This window comes from Phlebotomus papatasi, chromosome 2 (genome assembly GCF_024763615.1).
Source record: "Phlebotomus papatasi isolate M1 chromosome 2, Ppap_2.1, whole genome shotgun sequence".
Taxonomy (NCBI): domain Eukaryota; kingdom Metazoa; phylum Arthropoda; class Insecta; order Diptera; family Psychodidae; genus Phlebotomus; species Phlebotomus papatasi.
The window spans coordinates 20,742,933-20,758,617 of NC_077223.1; the positions used below are offsets into that span (position 1 = coordinate 20,742,933).

Sequence of the window (15,685 nt, forward strand, 5' to 3'; positions counted from 1 at the left end):
TTCTGGGCTTATCACTGGTTTTTCTTAATATTATAATTATCATTTTTTAGATAATCATAGAACATTCATCTGTAAAAAACTTTTAAAATTCATTTATTTTACTATTTGTTCACTATTTTTCAATAAAAATATTTTAGTCTTTTGATGCCTTAAACAGATATGACTTCCTCCAGGCGGTCTTTACCTTTTCTCACCTGGCGCCCAAACGAAAAGAGATAATAAAGAACGGATGTTTTTTTTGAGTTTATTGGACGATTAATTACCTTAGACAAAATTATTTAACTACTTTTTTTGCATATTAAAGAAAGTACTGTTAGAGGGTTAATACTGAATTATTTGATCAAAAATATATAAAATCCGGAATTAATTATTCACAAGAATCGGTTTTTTATCGATCCTACATTGCCGAATAAATTTATTTTTCTCAGATTTCTTTATTATTCTTTGGAGAGCCAAAGTCTCCAAGGATGCAAAAGAGTTAAGGCTCCAGTTTGATGGTTTCTTGGGTCCTAGGTCCTAACTCAACGTATCCTATCATAGAAATTTGTTAAATGATTCGGTGAAATTTCACATTGGATCAGGTTTTACAGTATGACTCGCCCCTTGATGAGAGATGGACTACAAAGGGTGGTTTGGGTGGTTTGGTGGGCAGAAAGAAGTACGAGGTGGAAATAAATACTAGATAATTAACATGAGTGCTAAAAGTAATTAGGAGGGAAACATAGGGGAGAGGGGGGGACTGTGTGAGAACGGCAGGGTATATTAATTAAATTTAAGATTGAATTTCTCTTTTTGCGGTTTTCATAAATATGTCCGTCGTTTCCATTTCTCTTTGTTGCAATTACAGGTGAATCTCTATCCACCGACAATATATACACAAGCCCTTCCGGAAATTGTGGAGGATTCAAATGCGCACATCTTTGGGATTGTGAGGGTTGAGGATTTGGATCGGGGAATCCATGGGAGGATTAAGAGTTTGGACATTGTGGATGGTGATCCCAATGGACATTTTCGGATACGATCGACTAAGAGGCATGGTGAGTACAATATTGAGGTGCATCAGTTGTTGGATAGAGAGGCAACGCCACAGGGTTACAATCTCACCCTGAGGGCGGTGGATTGGGGCGTGCCGCCGCGACAGAGTTACAAGGTTGTACCAGTACATCTGGCTGATGCCAATGACAATGTGCCTGTGTTTAGTCGGGAGATTTATGAGGTTAGTGTACCCGAATCTTCGCCCCCAAACACTCCAATTATAAGGCTGAAGGTGTCGGATAGGGATGTGGGAAAAAATGCCCAGGTCTTCTTGGAGATTGTTGGTGGGAATGAAGGTGGGGAATTTCGGGTGAATCCTGACACGGGGATGCTTTATACGGTGGTTCCGCTGGATACGGAAACCAAGAGTTTCTATACACTTACGGTGTCGGCTATTGATCAGGGAAATAGTGGAACGAGGAAGCAATCTTCAGCTAAAGTTAAGATAAATGTTGCTGATATCAATGACAATGATCCGGTTTTTGAGGGAACAAATGCCACCATTTGGGTGGATGAGAATGAACCGGCTGGGAGTACGGTAACGAAGGTGACAGCTAAGGATCGGGATAGTGGAGAAAATGCTTATATTTCCTATAGCATTGCAAATCTCAATGATGTACCCTTTGATATTGACCACTTTTCCGGTGTCATACGGACATCAAAACTGATTGACTATGAATCGATGAGGAGGCAATATATTCTGAGAGTACGTGCATCAGATTGGGGTCTTCCCTATCGACGTCAGACAGAAATGCAACTCCATATACGTATCAGAGATGTCAATGACAATCGTCCGCAATTTGAGAGAATTGAGTGTAGTTTGGAAGTGGTGAGATCAACACCACTCGGCACGGAGATCTTCACCCTCTCAGCCATTGATTTTGATGCTGGCAACATGATTAGCTACAGAATGGTGGCGGGAAATGAGGATGGGTGCTTCAATTTGGACATGTCAACGGGTGTCATCTCGATTGGCTGCGATTTGGCGGACAGTGTGATTGGGAGACGAGAGATTAATGTCACAGCCACAGATGGGACACACTTTGCCGACATAATGCGCATCCATATCAACCTGGTGCACATCCGACGGGCTATGGGTGGCCCAGAGTGCAGAGAAACTGGAGTGACACGTCGGCAAGCGGAAATATTTGCTGAGAGTGAGAAAAACAACATGCCACGCAGTGATCCAAGTCATTCGGAGGATTTTGTCAGTCTACCAAGTCGCTATGGGGAAAATATTCATTCGCCGGAATTCCTCGACTTCCCATTTGAGGTTAGGGTGAATGAAACTGTTTCCCTGGGCACCGTAGTGGCCGTTATACGTGCCAGAGATCGAGATTTAGGCTACAATGGGAAATTAATCTTTGGCATTTCCGACGGAGATAATGATTCAGTGTTTCGTCTTGATCCGGAAACGGGAGAACTCAAGATTATTGGGTATCTTGACAGAGAACGAGAAGATGAATATGTATTGAATGTGACGGTGTATGATTTGGGAAAACCTCAAAAATCTCTATCAAAAGTTCTCCCTGTAACAGTTCTCGATGAAAATGACAATCCCCCAAAATTCGAAAAGAGCCTTACTAGCTTCCGGATACCGGAAAATGCTCTCAATGGCACAGTTATCATCGTTCTAAATGCCACGGATGCAGATGCCGGAGACAATGGCAAAGTTAAGTATACACTGGTGACAGAAACGAAAGATTTCCGGGTGGATCCGGAGACAGGAACTGTAACTGTCAACGGTGCACTTGACCGGGAGCGTCAAGAAGTCTATGAATTGCGCATTAGAGCAATGGATGGTGGTGAAAGGGGTACTGGCCTTCATTCAGATGCCATTGTCCGGATAACAGTGGAAGATATTAATGACAATGCGCCGGTGTTCAGTGTCCCAGAGGGTTACACGGTGAGGGTGCGTGAGGATGTTCCCTGGGGTACACTGGTGGTGGTGGTAACAGCCACAGATGCCGATATGGGTGCAAGTGGTGAGGTTGGATATAAATTGATGGTGGATGAGGAATCAGATGAAGTTTCACCTTTTCGGATCGATGAATTCTCCGGGGCAATGAGGACAACCAATGCCCTGGACTTTGAGGAGAGGCAAATTCATACGCTAACAGTGAGAGCTTTTGACCGTGGTCATCCGTCTCTTGCCACAGACACCACAGTGACCGTGGAGATTGTCGATGTAAATGAGAATCGTCATTCTCCTCAGTTTGATGATTTTGTCCTCACGGGAAAGGTGAGGGAGAATCAACCTCTCGCCACACATGTCATGACGGTTAGGGCAAGAGATGCTGATCCACCTGGTCCAGACTCACGAATAACGTACAGTGTTCGCAGCGGAGACGGACTGGGATTGTTCACGGTTGATGCAGAAGGTGAGTCATTTTTGCCAAGAGGCTTTTAATTATACAAAGAATTTTGCCCATTATTTTATTCCTCATTCGCGTAATGCCCAACGCACAATAACTTTTGTTTGTAAACGTGTTTTCAAAAATTTCTATGAGAGAGAACGAGATGACTAGATTTATATATATATATATATATTTCATTCATTCTCATAGAAAATTTTGAAAACATTGTTTACAAACAAAAATTATTGTGCGTTGGCCATAATGTTCAGTACACAATATCTTTTGTTTGTAAACATGTTTTCAAAATTTCTTATGAGAGTGAGCGAGATAACTAGATCTAGGTCTCACTCACTCTTATTGAAATGTAAAAAAAACATGTTTACAAGCAAAAGTTATTGTGCGTTGGGCATAAATAATTTTTAATAATTGCTCCCTATAAAAATTATCTCTCATTCAGAAAAAGACAGAAGATGTGATTTCATAAAAATATTTATTTCAACGCCAAAAAATTGAGTAATTTTTGACTAGATTTTTTGACAGCAATTTGAACTTTGACAGTTATTCTTGACGTGAAAAATGGTTAACCGGAGTGCACAGTATTTTGAATTTAAAATCGTTGATTTTTTTTTATTTTTAAGCTAAAAAAAGAACTGGATTTTCTGAAATTTAAATGAAGAAAGTAACTTAACCCTCTAACGGGTAAGACCGCCTCCAGGCGGTCTTCACAAAAATCACATTTACAGTGACAATAAAGGTTTTATTTATTTAAAAGTGCTATAGTGTCCTCGGTAATAGCATTGCCGCTCTGAATATGGATAGGGAAGTGAGCGTGTATGACAGCCTGCTGATGCGGTTTTGCGTTAGTGTGCGAGTTTTAGAATGCTCAGTTGTTTGCATGCGTTATGCTCCCACATTTTCTTAGTTTTTCGCTAATTTCTTAAGTTTTTGTGAAAAAATAACATTCAAATTACTTAAAACAAGTGATTTTTTAACATACGGTGATGAAAAACTAGTGAAAACAGTCTAAGAAATGGTTAAAATCGCTAAAAGAACGAAACATAACCTAATTTTAAAGTGTCAAATGGACTCCCGGTATTTTACTTCAAAAATGGGGCTTAAAGTTATTAAATGGGGCTTCGAAATCGATAAAACTTCGTTCTGTGATTCATGTGCAAGTAGTCTTCAGTGATTTTTAATCGAAATTTAGTCAATTTTTACTAGTTTTAACGCAATCAAAATACATCAATAACTTCCTGATAGTTAACTCCCGGATGGACTTTATGCAAGAATGGGGCCTCATTTGTTTAGTGGATCGTCAATAAATGTTAGAAAAGTGATTCTTTCGATCATCGAAAATAGGTTTTCAGTAATTTTAACGAGAAATTAAGTGATTTTTGTGTAGTTTTGAATGACACAAAATACGTGAATAACTCCCGGATAGTTCATTCCATGAAGTTTTTTCTGCAAGATTGAAGCTCAGTTGCACAGTTAACCGTGATTAAATGTTAGAAAAGTAAGTCTCTGGATAACCTAAGACGATTTTTATTGATGAAAACCAGAAATTCAGTGATTTTTTTGTAGTTTTGAATGACTCAAAATACGGGAATAACTCCAGAAAATCCAACTCCCGGAAGAACCTTTTTTAAACAAAAATATAACCTAGGGTATGTATATTTGTTTTTAAATATTTTCAGTATTTATTTTACTTGTTTTATTTTTCTTTGGCCATGAGTACTATTTTATATTACATGTGATACTTTTCCCAATAACTCCTAAATTAAGTACTTAAATATTCAAACTTAACTTTGTGTCTTAAAGAAAAAAATTGTTAGCAAAGTGGTTCAGTTACAATTTTTTGTCAATATGTTTATTATTAAAGAAATAATAAATATTGTTTAAGCAAGCGTTAAAATTAAAATCGTTCAAAAAATAATTTAAAGATTTCTTTTCGTTGAAATTTTTTTCGTTAGAGTATCAGTAATTCAAAATTTAATTTATAATACTCAATGAAATTTCATAAATGTTTCACTCGCGTTTCATCTCAACAAATTAATACGATTTATGCATGATTCGTTTTTTGTGTTAATTGCCTAATAAAGCATATACTTCTTATCAAGACAAGCCGTTACGTCAAGTGGAGACAAAGAAAGTCGAATAAATTTGAGTTCCCCAGTAAAAATACTAATTTTCAGTGATTCTACTTTATTTAAAAATCTTTGATGTGATATTCTGTGATCTAGTGATCCAGTGAGGCACCTAAGAAGGATTTTTGAGCTGTTCGACATTCGCGAAGCCAGAAATATTCTGTGAATTCCGACTGTGACTGTTTATTCTGGACAAACTCCAAAGGAATTATCGCCTTATCGCCAAGCCCTGATTGAAGGTTTTCTAGCCAATAAATTCAGGTCAGAATGGTTTTAGGAAAAGTGATAGAAGTTACATTAGAAAGTGTTCGGTCGGAAGGTTTTGTAACTGATATTGAACAATTATGCCCAGTATGTGGAGTTGTCAGTGAAAATATTTTTAAGATGGCTTTAAGACCGATGGCGAACTTACTTTTAAATAATTACACAAAAAACGTGAACTCCCGATTGGACGATAAAATCTCTGACAAAGATAGAAAGTCTACCGTTTTTATAAAACGCCAATAATTTGTTAAAATAAAACTTGATTTCATCTCTACTCAGGTTTTTCAATATCTCCATTTTGCATTTCTTTTACAACGTTTAATCAATTTTTGATATCTACTAATAGAATTTAATTGAACTAATGCTTAAAATATTTAATTGATTAAATATTCAATTAGATAACAAAAATATAATACTAAAGAAAAAAATATCTAAATTTTAATTTTAAGCAAATTCCAACGACGACGAACGCATTGTGCTGCTGCACTGAACACCTCAGAGCGGCAATGTGTGCGAGTACGTATGTGTGTTAGTGTGATTTTGGTATCAGCAGGCTGTCATACACTCTCACTTCCCTATCCATATTCAGAGCGGCAATGGTAATAGTCTTATAAACATCTCTTGAAAGTTTGAACTCATCTTGACTCTTCGTTTAGTTGCTATTCCCAGTTTTGTGTGACAGGTCAGAGAAAAAGCAACAAAAAATATTTGTGCAAAAAACTCATTTCCAATTTCCATAAAAATACAGATTTAAGGTATCTGACTAAAATAAATTTATTTTTTACTGAAAGATATGTCATTCTACTTTGTATATTTTATTTAAAAAAAAATGAAAAACTAAAAATGTGAATTTTAGAATCAAAAAGAGTTTCAAAAAATTTTTATATTTTCTCATCTAGTGCCTAAACTAAAAAAGATAATGAAGAATGGATGGTTTTTTCGACTTTATTGGATCATAATTATCCTAGAAAACATTGTTTTAAAACTTTTCTTCGCATATTAAAGAAAACACCGTTAGAGGGTTAAGGGGTTACGCGGATCTCGAAAAAAAATATTTCTCTAAAAATATATGAATAATGTGAATATTGTCCTCTGTTTTATTCATTTCTTTACGGAAATCCACATTCACTAATTAGTTAGTATAGAAATGATTAAAACAGAGGACAATATTCACAATGAGCACATCGAATTAAAGTAAGACTCACAATCAATTTAGGCAAAGGCTCCGAATAAACTTTTACAAATCAATATTGAATTGAATTTTCAAAGCAAAATTCAACATATCTTGACTTTGTGCCAGATTATTGACTATAATAATTCTCTATCCTTTGTACATAGATTTATTGATATATTTTGGAAGACACATTGCTTAGGCAAATGATTTAAAAAAATAAACAAAAATAACGCTATGTATATCTACGACAAATAAGACCATATGAGGATGTATTCTTAATTTATATTTCTTTAAAAAAATTAAAATCAGCAAACGCGTAAAAGAGCTTTTATAACCCTACTTGAGTTAGACATTCATATTAGGAGTATATTACAGTGCAAAGCAAATATTATAATAAAATAAAAACAGTCAGTGATAAAAAAAACGATAATAAATGTATATCTGATTAAAAAAAAAATAATAGGAATAAAAAAAATAAACAGTAAAACGGCGCTAAGCAAGAATCGAACTCGAGATCTTTGCGTTCTATATGTTTGTATATATATGTTCATGAATATTTCCAAAATTTAATGAAATTTTCAAAAGATTTACACTAGGGACAGTTTAAAAAAAAACCCTTTTAAAGAAAATTTCCTCTATCTTTCTAGGCAGAAACGTCAAGTTTAAAAAAAGGCAATTTTTACGAAGATTACTTCTAGTTTTTAGACGCCATAAAGCGGTAAATGGTTATTTTTATCAGATCAAAGATGAAATTTCAAAATATTTAAAAATATTATATTCCTTAATCTTGCTTATTTCCTTCCCGATCAATTTTATTTTGAATGTCAGTTTAGGATTATTTGATGATACAAGAAGAAAATTAGTATTTTTAAAGAAAGGAAGGTTCGCGTGGTCCGTATTTGGAGCTATTATATAACGCGGACTATCCAGCTAGTCCGCCAACCAAAAAGTACGAAATAGAATCAGTAACGAAGTGCTGAATTCCCTTACAATACTGAAATGTTACCTTATAATACAAAAACGTAAGGCAAAAAATCAATAAATATAATTTATTACATCAAAGCTCAAGCTGTGCTGCAAAAGTGTTCAAAATTCATCAATTTATTCCACTATTCAAGTCATATTTTGAAACCTGTTTAAAACCAATTAACCGGTTTCGAAAGTTTCGAAGTTTAGATTACCTTCTAAAATTAGAAAAAAGGAAACTTCTCTGAGTATATTCTATTGGGTCCCGGTCAAAATCCCGAAAGCCAAAATCCCGAATGGGCCAAAATTCCGAAAACCAAAATCCCGAAATCTCAAAATTGTCATAGGTACTCCCACGATTTCTCCCGCGTTTGCTGGAGGCAAAGGCAAAGGGAAATCTTCTGTGTCTTGGGAAATTATTCTAAACATTTTCCCCCATATAATTTCATCCCTTTCAGGATTTTGAACATTCGGGATTTTGGCTTTTGGGATTTTGGCTTTCGGGATTTGGGCCTTTTCGGGATTTTGGTGTTCGGGATTTTGGCGTTCGGGATTTTGGCTGCCACCGATTCTATTTGCTCCTTTCTGATCCACCAGATTACCCATAATTTATCGTTACGTAATTTACAAATGGGATATCAAGCTCGATATATTCTCACAAGAAAAGGAATGAGTTTTTGGCCATCCATATATTCGTGATCAGGAAGTGACAAAGTTTGGGCTAAGACTTTGTTAGGATTGCAGTATGTAAGATTGTTAATGCCTTAGATACACTTACGACTTAAACCGAGAAGCGGCTTAACGTAATTATAATCAAAATAATGATATGATTAAATTTCCATCAGTTTCTGACTAAACTGTCTTCCGACTTAAGTCGTGCCGTTTCTCAGCTTAAGTCGGGAGACGGATTATTCAGATACTGATGGGAATTTAATCAAATCATTATTTTGATTATAATTACCTTAAGTCGTCTCTCGGCTTAAGTCGTAAGTGTATCTAGGGCAAAAGAATGTCGCCTAATATTTAACAGCTCTATTTTGACATACGGCTAACTGTTAAACATTATCCGAAGACCTTGTATTGCTTTGAAAATACTTTTGAAAATGTCTTCTTGAATTTTAAACTTAATATTTATGGCTCTGGCACATTTTTAATTGGTTAAAATTCAATCGATTGAAATTTCACTTCTTACTCTTTCAAACTTAAATCGGATACAGCTGTCTCTTCCTGTCAAATGAAATTGAAAATGAAATTTCAATTTTCATTTGACAGAAAAAGATAAACATATCTTTAGTTTTGTTTGAAAGAGTAAAAGGTAAAATTTTAATCAATTGAATTTTACTAAATTGAAAAGGTGTGTCAGCGCCATTAAGTTTCATTTTTTAAGATTAATTTTGATACTTTTGTAACAAAAAATATTTTGACAAGTGAAACTTCAATTTTTGATAACTGATAAATGTCAACTTTTGAGTTTTAACAGTTTTATCCGTTTTATCTTTTAGTATGCGTTGAGAAAATTTTTATAAATCGCACCCGGAATTCTGAACATAATAATTTCACATCCTTCCGATGCTGAACGTTAGTGGTAGACCCCATTCTCTGGGCTTTTACCATTAATTGCAAAAAACCATCTCTCAACACTTTCTCATCCGTTCTAGATTTTATGGGAAAACTCTCTTACCACCTTGGAAATCCACCTTTTCTGTATGAGTGAATATATATAGGAGAGATGGAACTATTTCAATCTAGGATAATTTTCTTTTAATGAGTTTTCCCTTTTTTGACAGATGATTTCCATTTCCCACTCTCGACCATCGTGTTACGAATTGTTAGCATGACTTTCAGAGATTTTGCAAGGAAAGCTTGCCAAACCCTTTCCGCTGCCCAAAATGTCCATTTAACACTCGCCGTACATTCTACGCAGATTGAACTTTTTGGGGATGAGGGGGAGCGCTTAGTGCAAGCACAAAAGAGTCTACTACCAGGGATTTATGTCTCAATCAGTGGCTCTCAATATTTCTTCAACTCCCACGCACGCACTCCCATTAACTTGCTATTTTTATGTTCAACGGATGATAAAGTATGGAGAATGTGATGGTCTAATTGGGGAGAGTATTGCTCCGGAGATTAGTAACGTCTTTGTATTTGGAAAGGGATTAACATGGTTTTAAGGGTTTCAAGATTGTTCTCAGTTTTTTTTTTTTTTGTATCGGAAACTTTTCTTGGCTGCGTGCTATTTGATGAGGTATATTGCTATACGATAATTCTCTGGTGCGTGAATATTGTAGAGAACAATATCCCTTCAATAAAATCTCTACCATAGAATGTTTTCCTATTGTGAGTATTCATGAGGCTTTTGTGTAGTGTTGTAAGTTCCATCGAAAGGCTAATTTCCATTTTTATGGTGAAATCAATGAATATTGAGGATATCAAGTGATGAAAATTATTCATAGATAAATTTCCTTTTTGTTTTAGCAGAGAAATAAATTTATAATTTAACAGATAATATATAGGATTATATTGGACGGGAAATTTATTAATTATTTTCAATTTATTCTTAATTAATCGAAATGGAGAAATTCATTTGTTCATATCGAATTATTTTTGTATTGATAGAATTATCCAGTTTTTTTGTGAAAGTGTTCAAGAATGCAGATGGAAAGGCTTCTTTACTGCTCCCTTTAGAATAAGTGTGCCAAATTTCGACATAGTTGCATATAAGCACCGAAGTCCTAAGTTTAAAATGCAATATTTTTAATTCATATTGATACTTTTAGTTACCTCCTTTTCGGGAGGGTTGTGTGGAACCTTGAAGACTAGTTTATCATCTTTGTTTTCTTTAAATCACTTCCTAAAATATTGAAAAATTAATAAAAATATGGACATTGCTTTGGGTAGTATTCCGGCCACTTTGAGTGAAATTCCGGCCATCTTTTTTCTGACCACCTTTTGTGACGCAACGGATAGAAAATTTTAAAACGTCAAACGGAACGAGTGTAATATTAATTTTAATACGTTTATATAACTCACAAGCCCTGAGATCTTCCGTGTAATTTGTCCTGAAGACCTGAAGAGTAGCATCTCAAATTTACGCGCAGATTCCTGTAGCAATTTGCCCTTCCTGAACTCTTCCAAGGCCTTTTTCACATCATCTTTTTCATAGAAACGATGGTTTTTTTCTCTGGACATTGTAAAACTCAGAAATTGAAAAAAAAAAACACAAAATGAATAAGAAATTTAGGAAAGCTAAAGATGTTGTCGGAATAGGCAACACAACCTCACCGGAGAGATGCTACAAAGATGGTTGGGCCTTAAAAGTCTTCAGTCCATTCCTCTGTTTCATTTTGTGCACAAGACTGGGAGAACATTTAAGTTTTTTAGCCATATTCCTCACAGATGTCGAAGGATTGTTCTTGTAGCGCATGATCACCTTTTTCTCCAAATCTCGATCTCCAATACCCCGATTTTATTCACATCCAGGTTTCTGGGCAGTGGTGTTACTGTCGAGAAATCGAAGAATCACCCTCCGAACGGTCTGGCGTTCCAGGATTTTTAGATACGTGTACAAAAAACGGTTCCCTTCTCTTTTTTATTATTATTTCGTATCTAAGTGAAAAATGAACAGAATTTGATGAGAGTTTCACCAAAAGAAAGGTAAAAACGCGTATTACAATGTTTACATACAACAAAAATGCGGAGCTAGTGACATCTATCATAAAAATATTAAATTATTTGGAACAATTTTATCGTGGACACGCTTTAGATGACTTAAGGATGGTCCTTGTGGATCCAATTTTTTATGTCTGATCAGTAAAGACCGTTTTCAAGCGACAGAATTAAAGAAAAGCTTACGAAAAGCAGGGATGCAAAATCACCACCAGCGGAGTGCAAAGCTTCCCGCATTTACGGTATGGATCTGTCTAAAATATGATGGTGCTCCATTACTGAGAGAAATCCGAAAAAGTTAAAATAACATTCCGGAAATATTTATTTTACCCCGCATTATTGATCCGAAATCGGTGTAAATATTACCCTTTTTTAGGTGTATTAGGGGTTAAAGTTACCCTTTTTCATGTTAATTTTACCCTTAAAAAGATGTAAAATTAACATTAAGAAATGTTGATATATTTTTACACCTAAAAAGTGTTAAAGTTATGAGGAAAGAAAGTTAATCGCACCCCCGTTTTTTCTCAGTGATTGGTCAAAATTTGAAGCAGTTGGGTAATTCCTCTGCAGGAAAACTTAGAGGATTTTAAGTTGAACTGATACAAATACAATTGTTTTTGTGAAGCTCTATGATTGCTTGATGAGTACACTCCATATTTGGTAAAACTATTGGAGTAAATCGTACCACAAACGCAAACATTCCACTTCATATTTTCCTAAAATTCATTTTCAAATGTAAATTTGCCTTCAATATGAATCACAGAAAAACAACTTTTTTTTAGGTCGTGTTCCTAAAAAAAATATATATTTAAGTGTAATGTTAATAACATTTTTGATGTAGCACCCTTGGCAGTCACAAAAGCAGTGAAAGCAGTACTTTTCTGCCAAATTTTATTACCTCTATTGCTTTATCTTTTTAATTGAAATAATGTATTGATATTTTATTGAAAATATTACATGTTTCATTTGTTTTGATATATGTACTATAACCTACCCTAAAGCAATAATTAAAAAATAAAAGAGTTGGCAAAGTGTCTCAGGCTTTGCGTAGTGCTCGAACTCGTGACTTAGATGCTATACCTCAAAAGTACTTTGACATTTTGACATCATTTACCATTCACCGGTTCTCAACTGATTTGGACCGGTTCATAAATTACTAAAAGATCCCTCAAAATACTTTTAAGAGTAATAAAATTGATTTTCGGACAAAAATTACTTATCGGTTTATAACTGGTTTATTACCGGTTCAGAACCGATTTGAACTGATTTATAAGTTACTCAAAATACTGCTCAAAACAAATTAAGAGTGATATAATTTCGGCTCTCTAGAAACATATGGGAAACATAGGAAACGTCATGCCCCTGGAGAGTAACATGCTTTTTAGGTTGATAAATTCATAAACTTCAAATTTATTTGGACTACATTACATGCAATAACAACATTTAATAGAATATTAATATTTTATTACTTACTCTGTCCAAAAAAAAGATGTAGGTTTGGAATTTTTTTTGTACTTGATAAATGATTTCTCGGAATCTTTTTGTTATTGATAAAAATTTTATGTACATATGTACATAAGGCATTTGTAGAACATTAAACATTTGTCTTAAGAGGATCCCTATTCTCAATGATTTTTACCCGGAAAAAACAACGTTTCTCGGAATAAAATTTTCGTTTTTTTGCGAGTTGAACAGGTCTTTTAATTAATTTATTATTTGAATTGATCCAATAACCGAATATAATTCTACTGAAAATACAGACTTTTCTCAGAATTTCCATTTTAAATCAATTATCACAGTAATATTTCACTTTTCATTTTGTGTTGAATTACACTAATTGTGTTATTATGCAAAAATAATGATACAAATATCTCTTCGCTATCGTATTGAAATTCAATATTTTTTAATAATATTATTAACAGTCATTCAAATAGTATTATTCTTCCATTCTAGTTAAAATTTACAGACAGAAAAAAAGAATATTTAAAAAATAGCTCTTTTACGGGTACTTTACCAATTCATTACTGATTGTGACCGATGCAGTCGGTTTGGCAATTTCAAAATTTTTCAAAAAAATCCAAATTTAACCAAATCGGTTGAAATATTGAGGGGGCATCAAAGTGGTTAAACTTTGATCTTCGATAAATTCGATATCGAAATGGTTTTCGAACATAGGTGTCCACGGACGAAATATTCGATTTGACTACCTCTAAAACATATTCGAAGATGAAAGAAATCGTAGGAGCCGTTTTCGAAAAAAACCAAGAAAAAAAATTTGGTTCATTTGCTGGGTAAAGGCCTGATATCCCCTACCAATAAAAGGTAGTAATGTTATTACACTTGCACATCAAAATTTTAATGTAATTTACATTGTCGCTCGTATAAGCGTTAATATGTTATTTGTGTCTTTGAATCACTTATAATTGGATCTGTATTTAAAAAGGTAAATCTGGCCCGCAAACATTGGTAATTGGTTTAGTGTAATTAACAACAATAATACGAAAAATAATTCGATTTTAACAGTAGTTTTTAATGTAAAAAGATTTCTGCTTTATGGCAATTTAAACCTATTTTGCAGGTCAAGTCCACCTTTTTAGTTTTATAAATTAACGAAACAAACTGTATTAAGTGATTAATTTTAACAACGAGACACTTTTTACGGATCGAAAATCAACTATAAAAATATAACCGATAAACAAAATCAATGAAAAGTGTTACATCTGACTTTTGAAAATCCAACAGAGTCTGATGCGGTACATTTTTTACCTCTACGAGCAATAGAGACAAAAATACCTCAAAAATTTTAATCAATTTTCTGACTAAACCGATGAATAATAATTTTCAGTCTAATGAAAAATACTATGTATGAGTATTGTAGTTTCTTTTTCCAAAACGGTTATGCTTAAGAAAATTGAAAGTATAAAAAATAATCAGAAACATCTTTCAATATCAGAATTAAAAAAATCGTCATTAATATTTACTCAAACATTTACTATATAGCAAATAGCTGGAGATTTGCAAAAAATATCCTAGATTCCTTCAACCTTCTACTTTGCAATTACGTACAAACATAATTAAAAAAAATATCTTTAGGTATAGTAGTCAGGATAAATTCAGGTCAGGATTTCAGGTATAGTCAGGATAAATTATTTTCTTTATGGGACACTGGTGTTCCAATCGTCCTTAAAGGGTTAATGTGAATCACATTAAAATTTTAATGTGCAAGTAGGGGGAGGTGGGGCTACATTGAGCTGTGGGGCTAGATTGTTATACGACTTTTTCGCATATTTCTAAATGAAACTGGTCCTGACAATTATTTTATTTAGATGCACAATTATTTTGTCTATCCAAATTACATCATGCTAAAACCCAGTTTACATTAGAAATATGCGAAAAAATCGTATAACAATCTAGCCCCACAGCTCAATGTAGCCCCACCTCCCCCTACGATACCTAGGTTTGAACTCAGGGGCCTCTCAACATTTTATTTTTCCATACGTTTTTGCATAGAAGCACTGAAGAATATTGGCAAGTTTTTTCCTAAAGAGAATTGACTTATCACTCTGATATATTTCGAAATCGTGCACTGAAAGCTATCTAAAAATACATATTTCATAATGTTCGCCGAAATAATACAAGAACAACGAGCAAATTTGTTTAAGTCGTGGTGCAATAGCTGCAAATTTTTTACAAGTAAAAGTGAAAAATATCTTGACTTTTTATTAGGCTTGATGGGCCCTTGTTTGAACTATTAATTAAAATAATTATTCATCTAAAAATCATCAAAATCGGGTTAATATAGATTTCACGCAGATATTTTCTAAAAGACGTATTTGAGAAAGATACATCAATTACGTGTACTATACCAACTCATGACAGATTAAGTCTCATGCAGTCGAGTTGGAAATTTGAAGATCTTTCCAAAAAATCCAAATTTAACCAAATCGGTTGAAAACTAAATCCTCTAATTTAGTAAAAAAGAAATTCTTTTAAAGAATCAAGATGGCGATTTTTTAGGTCATAGGAATGTTTGAACGAAATGTTAGCGTGGTCCACATCCAAAACTTATCGTAAAATAA

General features: G+C 34.0%; 1 protein-coding gene across 1 annotated transcript in view; it reads left to right on the forward strand.

The window, feature by feature from the left end:
* Positions 1 to 15,685, forward strand: part of LOC129803081 (fat-like cadherin-related tumor suppressor homolog) — a 336,090-nt gene that overhangs the window by 141,340 nt on the left and 179,065 nt on the right. The window contains exon 4 of the mRNA XM_055849423.1: positions 848 to 3,416. Coding sequence (XP_055705398.1) covers positions 848 to 3,416 — 2,569 coding nt within the window. The remainder of the gene's footprint in view (positions 1 to 847; positions 3,417 to 15,685) is intronic.